The sequence below is a fragment of the Rhinatrema bivittatum genome, chromosome 10, assembly GCF_901001135.1.
Source record: "Rhinatrema bivittatum chromosome 10, aRhiBiv1.1, whole genome shotgun sequence".
NCBI classification, from domain to species: domain Eukaryota; kingdom Metazoa; phylum Chordata; class Amphibia; order Gymnophiona; family Rhinatrematidae; genus Rhinatrema; species Rhinatrema bivittatum.
The window spans coordinates 101,343,300-101,355,580 of record NC_042624.1 but is presented as its reverse complement, the minus strand read 5'-3'; the positions used below and the strand labels follow the sequence as shown (position 1 = coordinate 101,355,580).

The 12,281-nt window shown below is 43.7% G+C and overlaps 1 protein-coding gene across 3 annotated transcripts in view; it reads left to right on the top strand.

The window, feature by feature from the left end:
* Positions 1-12,281, top strand: part of CACHD1 (cache domain containing 1) — a 271,565-nt gene that overhangs the window by 117,634 nt on the left and 141,650 nt on the right. Inside the window, exon 2 of one of the 3 annotated variants that reach the window (XM_029617727.1) lies at positions 1,969-2,031. In XM_029617727.1, coding sequence (XP_029473587.1) covers positions 1,969-2,031 — 63 coding nt within the window. Of the gene's footprint in view, positions 1-1,968; positions 2,032-8,588; positions 8,712-9,209; positions 9,327-12,281 lie in introns of those variants that run through there. The other 2 variants (XM_029617728.1, XM_029617730.1) reach the window with 2 other exon arrangements.

Genomic DNA, 12,281 nt, shown 5'->3' with positions numbered 1-12,281 from the left:
TGACCTTCCTATAGGCACAGTAGTAGAGGTGATGGGTAATTAAGCACATAAGCAATTCAGCTTGAATCTCATTTTGCCTGTTTGCTAACATTCCTGCAGCATTAGCAATAGTAGCCAATCATAAATTTGTGATACATTCTTAAAGCTGAGCTTGAACCACATTTATATATATATATTACACTTTCCTAAGTCACATTTTATTTTTATTTATTTATTTAGATTTATATTCCGCTTTTCGCACTTTTTTTCAGTGCTTCAAAGTGGATTACATTCAGGTACTTTAGGTATTTCCCCATCCCCAGAGGGCTTACAATCTAAGGGCCTCATTTTCTAAAGTATCGCAGGCCTGCGATACTTTAGGAAATGAGGGGCGGGGGGGCCAAAACGGGGGGGCGGGCCTGCGGTGCGATCGCTGCCGGTTTCGCACCCAATAGCGCCACCGTAGGAGGTGTAGCTATTGGGAGTGAAATAGGACGCGAAAAGGGCCTTACTTTTTCGCTGCCTGCGGCGTCAGCGCAGAGTCGGCCTCGGTGACGCCCCGACTCCTCCTCTTCCGGGGCCGACTCCGCCCCGACTCCGCCCCCATCCTGGTATCGCACGCGATAAGGGACTTTTCGCGTGCGAGCCGCTTAGAAAATGAGGCCCTAAGTTTGAACCTGAGGCAGTGAGGAAAAAGGGGAGGAGAGACTGCATTAGGTCTCTCTTAAAGGTTTGATGAAAGCTTATAATGAGCTTTTGTTTGATACTCAGTCAAAGCTTACACACACTGAAGCTGCAATTTTGTCCTGAAATTTAGTAATACGACATTGTGCGCTCAGCCTAGCACACAGCATGGCATGTGGTTGGATGTGCGTTATGGATGCGCTAGAATAACTCCTGATGCAGTAATGGGGTTAGCGCATCCAAAACGTGTCCAAACAAGCGCCTCGTTAATAGCACTCATCACATGTAAAATCCATGTAGATGAAGCTATTAGCTATTACCCTGGATGCAAAAAATAGCCATGCGCCAGACATGCACTTTTTAACACGGAAAATTTAACATCAGCCCTGGAGCTGGTGTTAAATCTTGCCGCGTGTCAAGGGCTCAACTGAAAAACAAAAATACTGCTTTTCAGTGGTTCCTCCTACTTAGTATGGTCATGATACTAAGTAGTAAGAACCAAGAAAGCAGCATCATGAAAAAATAAAAAGGCTTGATGGAAAAAAAAAAATTTCAGGATGCACAATATACATGCTCCAGGCCGTATGTATTGTGCCTGCAAATTAGCTGCCACGGGATAAAATGGACACTCGCATTGAGCGTCTGTTTTCGTAACCTGCGCACGTCTCCTGGGTGCCCGGTGCCAAGGACGTGCTAGAGACGCACAATTTATCCCTAGCGCGTCCTTCTTAGTGTGGCAGCTCATTTGATTATTGCATCAGGTGCCCAGGAGAGGTGGACGTGCACGCATTGAAAAAATGGGCTCCCAATTTGGACACGTGGTTTGTTTTTTTTTGCGCATGATATTGCATCGGCCCCTGAGAGAGAAGGCATATTAGAAACTATGGAAAATTGAGGCAGGGCTAAGAATGAGCATGAACTGAGCACTGGCTTTTAGGGGCTTAATTCCGTTGCATTAGGATAGCAGTATCTGTAAACAATTAGTCATTGGAGGCGCTCTCTCTTTAAGAGAGCACCATTATATTCCAAGGTTGTACCAGTTAGATAAAATGGCAGAAGTCCAGGAAATTTATAATTACAATTTAAAATACAAAAAGTCTGTAGTAAAACATCTGGTTTCTTTTATATGGATGCTGAATGTATAAACCCAGTGGCCTGCAGGAAAAGCTGATTTTGGATTGCTTTGCTTTTTCCAAGCAATGGTTTGCGATTTTTGTTTGTCTTACCTTCTCTCTCTCTCTCTCATTTTTTTTTTAAATTTCTCATTTTCAGAGTTGTTGACTTATGCTTTTCTCTTTATTACAGAAAATATTTAATTCGTTTGTGTACACAGAGAAAATCTCAAATGGAGAAAGTGAAGTTCAACAGGTAAGCCATTATGCATATTTTAAACAAGGGATTTTTGAAAAATGTGCCTTATGGACTTGTACAGTATTTTTACTTTTTAAAATACATTAGTTTTTCTTCTGTTTGGCAACACATTTTTATACAAAACACAGACAGTATTTTACTTGTTGCCATTTCATGTCCGGTATATTGGGTGCGTCCATCTTTTAAGTTTTATTTTATGTGAAGAAGTGCAGATCGCAGGCTGGCATTTTTTGTTTGTTTTTGTTTTTACCTTTTAAAGTTTGATGAAACAAGGGATGGATTAAGAGAACCATTATAAAACAAAACAAAAACCTAATTTGAAGACGTTGCCTTTATTGTGATGCACTCCCTTTGCTTTTTTCTTATGATGATATAGTGCATTTAAAGAAATGGCATTAGACCTTTATTTAGATTGGTTGAAGAACATCATTTTTAATCTGTGTGTCCATGCTGTCAACCTGAAAATTATCTTGTTGGGGCAGATGGCACTTACCTTTCCTGCCCCTAAAAAGGAACATTATTTGCTTTATGAGGGGAGGAGAGTTTAAGGTACAAGTAATAGTGTAGGGATCTTAATGGGGACAAATGGGATCCCCGTGTGTTGGCTGGGAGAAGATGCTTTTTTCTTGGGCTTTGAAGTACGTGCATCCCAGCACTTGACAAAAACCAGCCTAGCTGGTAGCAACTTTCTCCACCCAGAATTTCAGTGCCGGAAGTGAACAGCATGGCTTATCATGATGAACAGTTTGCCTTCCCCTCCCCCCCCCCCATTTTTTTGGTTTGTTTTGTTTTATTGCTTCTTTGGGCTTTCGACTCAGTCGGAACCAGTGCTGGCATTCTGGTATTATGAGCCTTTACAACTACCCAGGATTGTTTCTTCTCCTCCCCCCCTACCCCCCCCCCCTGCTGTTGTTATATCCCCTTCCAACTTAGTTTAGTCGTCATTGCAGTGACATTCCTGAGCCGGGAAGCCATTCGGCAGGGCTCCTTCTGGATCCCCTGTAATCGTGGACCCCAAGCCTGGCCACTAGATGTTGTCATTGAGGGATCACCGGGGCTCTCTCTCCCAGGGACTGTGAGAACTACACAGCACTGCCTCTGAACCCCAAGGCTGCCACCCCTCTGGTGTTATAGAAGGGGGGGTGCTGTTTGGAGATGGGTAGCGGCGGTTTTCCAGGCTCACTCCATCTGAAGTTTAAGAAGCTGCTACAGGAACTTAGAAGTCTGCTTTAATTTAATATATTTGGTTTCATTCTCTGTGCATCCACTTGCATGGGAAAGTTTTCAGTCTGTTTTCAAGCTTACGTGGTCTTTATAAATTGGTCTTAACGTGAAACTTTCAGATTTTGCTAACAGTAATGTTATCAAAGAAAGAGATGATTATTCTGTCAGCAAGCACAATTGTAGTCAACACTTTTGTTTATTTGCTGAGTAAAATAAATATGTATTATATAGCATAGTAAATTATGGCAGATAAAAACCCAGTTGGCCCATCCAGTCTGCTAATGGTAAATCCCAGCTGCCAGCTATAGAAGTTTAACACTTTGTAGGATATTGGTTCTTACCTAAGTCATCTTTTTGCTATTTTGGTTTTTTATTCCCCACATGGGTAAATGAGCATTTAAATTCTCATGCTTCATCCAGTACCAAGACACTACCAGCCCCCATGTCTTACCACCAAGCAAGTAATAATCTAAATGTCTACTAAAACTAGCAAAGCCGTTGCCCAAACCTCTGGCTGCTTATATACAGAGTTCCCAATTTCCTGCAGCAGATTTTTCAAACTTCTGTGGCAGACGTGCATAGTTTTGCATAAATATTCATACCTCACTATGCAAAAATCTAATTATTTTTTTTTTTCCTGAAAACCATTTTATTCAGGAAGGACCAGGTAGGATGGAAGGAAGTTGGTATGCCATTATATGTAAAAATAAATATATTAAAGCAACAGAATTGCAGGGCTTACGAGGTAAGGAGGCAGCACTGTGGGTTAATCCGGAAAGAAGGAATGGAATATCTGTTTATATTGGTGTAATATATAGACCTTAATCACAGCCAGAAGAAATGGATAGAAACTTAATGCAGGATATTCCAATCTACACGGGTATATATTCTATTTTATTTTTAAATGTTTGCTCTTGATTTTAGAATTTTAAAATCTGTTAAAATAAAGAATGGACATGATATAACAGGATACCAACACTTCCAATTATGAGTAATTATAAACGAGCTATGTTACCGTAATTTCTTGGCACCTGTTTAATGATAGATTTTATTATGTTTTCCAATATTATTATTTGTGCCTTATTGTAAACCGTTATGATGGTACCTAACTTAATGACGGTATAGAAAAGTTTTTAAATAAATAAATTCACAAAACTGCTACGAAAGCGAAGGTGCTATTTATTGCTAGGGAATTTCAATCCGCTCAGTGTTGATTGGGACATCCCGGCTGCATTCAGGAGACCATACCTTCAAAGGGATATAAACTGGGTGGTGTCCCCCAACCAGGAACCCCTGCTGGAGAAAATCTTACCTCCACTAGGAGGGCTGTTCCCTCACCTACAGTGGATTGATCAGCCTTCTGAAAGGGGATTGGTTCCTTCACAAAAATGTGACAGTGAAGGGGAGGCCCTGCCGGGCTGACCCACGGGAAGTTTAACTCCTGCTTCTGACCAGGCCTTAAATCCTGCTTCTGACCAGGTGCGCTGGCCAAGGGCAATGGAACGAAGAAGAGTCTGGATGGAACATCAATCGCCTAGAAGCCCGGACAGTCAGACTAGCCTGCCTAAGATTCGGTCACAGACTCCGAGGCAAAGCGGTCAGAGTAATGTCAGACAACGCACATCAGTGGCCTACATCAACCGTCAGGGAGGAACCAGAAGCCAACAGGTGTCTCTGGAAATAGACCTCCTAATGTCATGGGCGGAAGTGAATCTTCAAGAGATCTCGGCCGTCCACATTGCCAGGAAAGAGAAAGTCTAGATCCAGGAGAATGGAAACTGTCAACCACAGCATTCCAATTGATAGTAAACCAATGGGGAACACCAACCATGGACCTCCTGGCAAACTGGTCCAACGCCGAAGTACCCAGTTTCTTCAGCCACAGGCAGGAATCCCAGTCCAGGGAATGGATACCCTGGTACAGACCTGGCCACAGGAGACTCTTATACACCTTCCTGCCGTGGCCCCTATTGGGCGCAATCATCCACAAGATAGAACACCACAGGGGACCAGTACTTCTATTGGTCCTGGACTGACTAAGAAGACCGTGGTACGCAGACATGTGAAGACTGCTGGCAGGGAACCCCCTGCTGCTACCTCCACATGGAGACCTGCTACAACAGGGACCGATCCTCCACGAGGATTCAGCTCGATTCTCTCTTATGGTCTGGCCATTGAGAGGACTCGCCTAAGGAGGAGAGGATACTTGGGGGCAGTAATTGACACCCTACTCCCAGCACGCAAGTTCTCCACATCCCTAACATACATAAGGATTTGGAGAGTATCCGAAGCCTGGTGCGAGGACCATAACATCATACCATGCTCAGTCAAAATTCCTGCGATTTTGGAATTTCTACAGAATGGCCTACAGAAGGGATTGTCCCTCAACTCCTTCAAGGAGTTGAGGGACAATCCCTTCTGTAGGCCAATCAAGGAGTTGGTACCGTAGCATTGTCATGCTACAGTACCAAGAGTGAGAGCGGCAGCATAGCCTCTCACCCGGATGTCTCCTACTTCCTGAAAGGAGTCAAGCACATCTGACCACCCCTAAAGTGGCTGGTGCCTCTTTGGAACCTCAACCTGGTCCTAGATTTCCTAGCAGGAACCTCCTTCAGACCTCTCGGTGGCCTGTCTCTCCGACTATTAACATTGAAGACAGCCTTCCTGCTGACAGTCTGTTCAGCCCGTCGTATATCCGAGCTACAAGCACTGTCCTGCCAGGAGCCATTTCTCAGATTCACCCCGGGAACCATCCAGTTACGCACAGTTCCGTCATTCCTCCCCAAAGTGGTGTCTCACTTCCATCTCAACCAAACCATCTCACTACCATCGCCAGATGAGCATAAGAATTCGGAAGAGGCTCGAAGTTTACACCATCTCAACGTGGGCAGGCTCCTAGTCCGATACCTGGAAAGGTCGGAATCCGTACAAAAGACGGACCATCTATTCATCCTTCACAGCAGGAAGAAGCAAGGGGAAGCGGCCTCGCGAGCAACCATAGACCGCTGGATCAAAGAAGTCATCAAGGCGGCCTATGTAGAAGCAGGCAAACCACCACCTTTACAAGTCAAGGCCCATTCTACTAGAACCCAGGCAGTGTCTTGGGCGGAAACCAAGATGCTGTCACCCGCCGAGATCTGCAGGGCAGCGACATGGTCCTCCATCCACACCTTCTCCAGGTTTTACCGCCTGGATGTTCAGGCTCGGGAGGACCCAGCATTTGCAAGGGCAGTACTAAGTGGGTCACAGGCAGCCTCCCACCCGGTTCAGGAGTATCTTTTATACATCCCATTGGTCCTGAGTCCATCTGCTACACGCTAGGAAATGGAGAAATTACTTACCTGATAATTTTGTTTTCCTTAGTGTAGACAGATGGACTCAGCATCCCACCCATGGCTGCCTTTCCTCATGGAATTCTCGGGGGACATCCCTGGGAGCGAGTGATTCACAGGTAAGCCATGCTTTCCTTCATCTAGGACACCCACCCTACCGGGTGTCAATGTTTCTCGGTTGAGGGCACTGGCGGTCTCCAGCTATAGCCAATTCAACCAGTTCAAATTAATCAAATTAACCAAGTTATAAAGTTAATCAAGTTATCCAAGTTATAAAGTTAATCGTTATTCAAATTATTCAGTCACACATATATCCACAATGCTTTTCGAGGAGAATACTGAAGAGCTGCACTTCCTGCAGGGGTATATGTACCAGGGCTGAGTCAGATTGAAATCTGATCCGTCTCCAACTGCTATGATGAGTACACTCTACCCATTGGTTCTGAGTCCATCTGTCTACACTAAGGAAAACAAAATTATCAGGTAAGTAATTTCTCCACTTCAAAAGTCTGTCAGGGTGGCTGTGAGTAACTTTTTTGAAGACGCAGGAGTTCGGTTTTCAGAGGTGTTACACTCTTAAAAGATCAACTCACAAAAAGGGGAGCTACTTAATTATAGAAAAAATTTTTGCTCTATTTATTAATATGATCAATCTATTATTATTTTCTATTTTTCTATTTATTTTATTTTTTATTATTTCTTATTTTTTATTTTATTTTGACTTCAAGACTAATTGGCAACATGTAAATGCGCATTGTTTGACAGACCCCATCCAAGATGGAAAGGCAACTGCATCAGCAAGCCAGACGGCGTCTCTTAATATTATACAAAGAGCGCCCGGACTTCTCAATCACTTGCAGTTACTTTTCAAATGTTGTACTTTTGAAAGACCAACCGGACTGATTTGAAACAGTTTCTTACAAAGGCAGTCTATAAACACCGGTCTTGCTGAATCTCCAAAGATGCAGTGATTTCGTTATAAAGAGGCATATATCTTAAAAGAGGCATATATCGTAGCAATTTTCAAAAGCCCCTTGACGTGTGTAAACCCTTTCAAAAGTTACCTCCACAGCGAATAGCGGCCAAAATGTTTCCGTTTATGACATTATTCACAAAAACATGATATTCAGCTGCTGGGCACCTCCTGCAGGTGAAAGCAGTCAGGGTAGATTGAACTTCACAGCCTGCATCGTTAGCTAGAAAGAAGCCAAATGCCACTCCCCCAGGAGACGAACTGAAATGCACAGCACGTGGGGGTGTGAGTAAGACAACTTCACAGTACTGTTGACATTAGAAAGCTGAAGTCCTGATCTCGCCATCGAAAATAATAATTTGTGCTGTGCCTTAGGGCCAAAAGCGGTATATAAATACTTTTTTAAAAAAATTAAAATATCTTTGCACGTTGATCTTCCTCCCCTTTCCAACCAATCCTCCCCCACCCCCACACAAAAAAAGGCACAAGGAAACAAAACAAAAAAAAAGCAACCTGGCAATAAACTCAAGATTAAAATGACAAGTCAAAAAAAAAAAGGGGACTATAAATCCGTATTCAAAGTTGCTCATTACAACAAAATATAAATTTAGTGGTAGAATGAAACCTTGTGTAAAAGGAACGTAACTGTCAAAAGATATAGATTAACCTTGCACCCTGCCCCCTCGCCTCCCCCCAAGACCGAGCATTAGCAGCTCCTGTCTGGTTTACCGGGAGACTGGAAAAAGCTGAATAATTTAATAAAACAGTACTCTAGCAGCTTCGTTCATGTAATTCATTGTAAAGTCGTGAATTTGTGCGCTCGCATAAGCTGAAGCTTTTTTTTTTTTTAAGTACTGCTTCTCATACTCCTTTATTTAGTCACTCATCCCCTTTTTTTTTTAATTTAGATATTTTTCATTATGCAGATGAAAAGACGGGATTAATTGGTCCGCCTGCTTCTCGGTGCTGCAGCCGAAGAAACCATAGTAACGGCGCGCAGGGCAGCCTGAGAAGCCGATCCGGAGCGGTACGGTTTCGCTGTAAGGAGGGACATTTCCGGGGAATTCTCTCTTCCTGTTGCTTTAGCGTTGTGCATGGGGAGAGGAGGGGGTTCTCCAGCAGAATTAGCAGACTTGATCAGTACAAAGGTAGTTTTTTTTTCTTCCTGTGTTAACACCGTGGGTTGTGTTATGCACCGTATTGAACCGTGTTTACTTTCTCATGTTTTGTTTTTTTTTCATTTTGGCTGGCCAGCAAGTTTTTCTGCTAAGCTTTTAGCTTTATGTGTACTTGTGGTGAGATCAGCCTGGCAGATGTGATCCTGCTGGTAAAGGGAATTGCAGTCATGCTGGAGGAGCTTTCCTGTTTTTCTCTCTGTGTTCACGCCCCCACCACTCCCCATTCCCCACCCCCCATATAGGCCAAACATTGCAGCAGCAGCAGCTTTCTGTGACTAAAGCAACATGAATGCTGCTCTCTATGACAGATTCCTGTAGTCAAGGTTGGATTTGAAACCTCAGTGCCTAAAGGTTCAGTCAGGGGAGGATTGCCCTATCGGGGGATGGGGATGGGGCTTCCTCCCCCCCCCCCCGGTGGGCCGGTCGCTCCCATCACGTGGTATATATATTTTTAAACTTCCCTGCACTCCTGGAAGGGCGGCAAAGAAGACCCGCCAAAACTAGGTTGCCACAAGAGCCTGTCCCCGTGGCGGCGAGGAATCCGCTGAACGACAGCTGCCACAGGAGTAAATTTTAATGCTTGGGGTGGGTTTTTTTGAGCTTTGTTTTCCCACGTCGTTTTTTTGGGCCCGTTTTGTTTTTCCTGGTTTACTTTTTTGTTCGTTTTTCCAAAAAACTAACCGAGGAAAAACGAACTTTACCCCAAAGCGTCCGACTCAAAAAATGACCCGGTAGAAAAAAAAACGAAGCTCATCTCTATTGGATAAGGGTCATTCTGTGTTCTGCCTGTGTGCGTCTGAAATAAAATATTGCTGTAGTGTGTAGTTTCTCTGTAGAGATTTGTAGCAGTCTGGCTTGTTCTGTTATCCCAGTAGGTGGTGTATTAATGTTCTAGGGCCTGGTGTAGTATTTGCATTGCTTCTTTTTCATAAGGTTGCTGTTATTTGAGTCCTAAGAGTCAGTTCTGTTATAAGATTTGGCAACGTTGTAAGTGCCATTTTTCTTTTTTTTTTTTGCAGGGGTTTGTGTTACTTCACAAATTGTTTAGCAGTGGAGGGGATCTTTATTTTATTTTATTTTATTTTTTGTGAGGTGTCCCCAGAATTAGAATATAGTTTTTTTTCATGTTGGGTTGTCGGGTTTACTATAATGAAATGGTAATTCCATTTATTCATGGCTTTCTGAGAGCCAAGCCTACACCCAGCACACATTACAAAAAATGTAATTCCATAGGAGTTCCAAGTGTCTTTCCCCCCCCCCAGGATTTTCTGGTTGGCATCCCAGCAGTGCATGTTAATATAAAATGCATGTTGTAAGTGATATTTTGCCTCAGAAGATTGTACTTTTTAATGTTCTTTTTTTTTCCATGTAAAATCTGTTATAAATTCATCATTGAATTGTGTGTGTGTGAATGTAAGGTTTGCTTAGGGCACCTAATACTCTTCCCTTGACCATGGGTTCTGTTTGGGGGGGTTGTCATTATATAAAAATATAGATTGCTGGAGGGAGCTGGGCTGCTTTTTTGATGGGCACGGGACAGAGACTGAATGATGCCTGGGGGGAGGGGGCAGCACAGTAATTGTTCACGCAGGTCAGCAAAAAAGCTAGCAACGGCCCTGGAGGCCTGCAAGGCCAAGGCAGAGCCCATCCTGCTGCCGCCGGAAGATACATGTGCTGCAGGGGACGTGCATGAGGGCGTCAGGTACCCATGGGCCAGTTTTGAAAAAAAAAATTCCCCCGGCCCATATTTTCCTGCAATCTGCCCCTGGGCATGGTGGTGGGGGGGGGGGGGGTTGTGCCCTTCCCCCCCCCCCTCCTTCACAGAAATCATTAGGAGAGAGTACCCCTCCACTCTCACCAAAAAAAAACTCATCAGAGGGGTGATATTTGCTGTATTTATGTGCTAACAAGGGGCGGGAGCTGCAGGAGCACGGCGTGGCCATGCTCTTGTCCCTCACCTGTGTGCGTTTTGATGGTTTTGAGACCGGCACATGCATGTTCCTTCACCCCTTACCTTGAGCGGTGATTGGTTTTCCTCCTCTTCCGCCAGTTTCTCCGGCTGCCGATTTTATTCCAGCCCTCCTGTCTCAGAGGCAGCTTTGTCTGGGTAGGCAGGTAGAATAGATTTCTAACTTTTAGCATGCAGGGGGGGGGGGCCGTCGAAAAGATGTAGGATTCTACCTTTGACCTTTCCACCCAGAGACATTACTGTTTGAACAGGCATCCTCTTTCGACTCCCAATTAAGTAATTTTATTACGGAGCTGAAGGAGTTGGTTAAAAACAAACCAGGAGAGTTATTCCCATCAGCCTTGTTTGCTCTCTTCCTCTCCTTTTTGCCTCATCCTGTCATCCTTGCCATCCTGGCTCTCCTCGTACGCTGCCTGTATTGTCATCTTCAGCCTCCCCCCCTCCCCTCCTGTGGGATTAGGAGAGGAAGGGGTGAAGCTTATTTGTAGTGGCTGTCACCCTTCCATCAGTTCTCATGCAATGCAGGAATTAATTATATCAAACTAAATTCTAATCTGTGTGTCATGGATGTTGTTTTGCATTATATCATCAGTTAATGACCAAGATATTAGTTTTGCTCAGTCACTAAACTTGGAAACAAAAAATGGAGAGAAGCTAAAAAGTTATTCACTGTAGGTTGAGAATATATATATATATATATATATATTTTTTTTTTTTTTTTTTTTTTTTTACGGTAGTTGATAGCAAAGCCCACATTCACGAGTTACACTTATGTTCTCACACATTCGCATGTGAGAAAATGCAGCGTCAGTCTGATGAACAGTATTACCTCGGGGTAATCCTTGTGTAGGTCCGCTAACAGGTATCACAGTCTGTGGAAAAGATGCATGCAGGCTTTATTTGCTTACTTTCTGGTTAGACAAGTGTGTCTAAGCTCTGCATAAATTCCTTAACTATCGAAAATTCTCTGTCCTCGGGAGCTCAGCATTGGAATTGATAAATAATAGCTGGGTATTTCTGTTCCCCTCCTAGCAGGAGTTTTTGTCTTTTAAATTTTCAGTCGTATAGCATTTTAGCACAATATAACTGCATTCTTTGGAAGAGAAGGAGCATGCCTTGGCTGTGGTACACACAAAATTCACAGACAATAAGAAAAAGAAACATTTCCAGCAAGCAACGTGATTCTTCAAGACCAGCGTACCTCTAAACCCTGGACAAGCTACTATTGGAGTGAAAAATATATCCAGCAAATGAAGGAAGCACTTTTTTTGGGGGGCTGGGAGATTGTGTTGGAGAGTTCCCTGAAGATGCCATCGCTTCAAAATGGCCTCAGTTGTACTGGTGATGGTCGCGAGCCATAACCATAAACTAGAGCTACTGCATGCAAATAGATCTCATGAGTATTCGTTATGGATATGCTAAAAAAAAAAAAACCAACAAAAAACCAACGAAATAAAAATATGGACCTTAAGTGACATTTGAGGACCGGGACTGGATTTGATACTTTTGGCTGGTGGTTGTGGGTGGGGTGGGGGCCTGAGCACTGGAAAGCAGGAAGGGAGAGGGTGTGA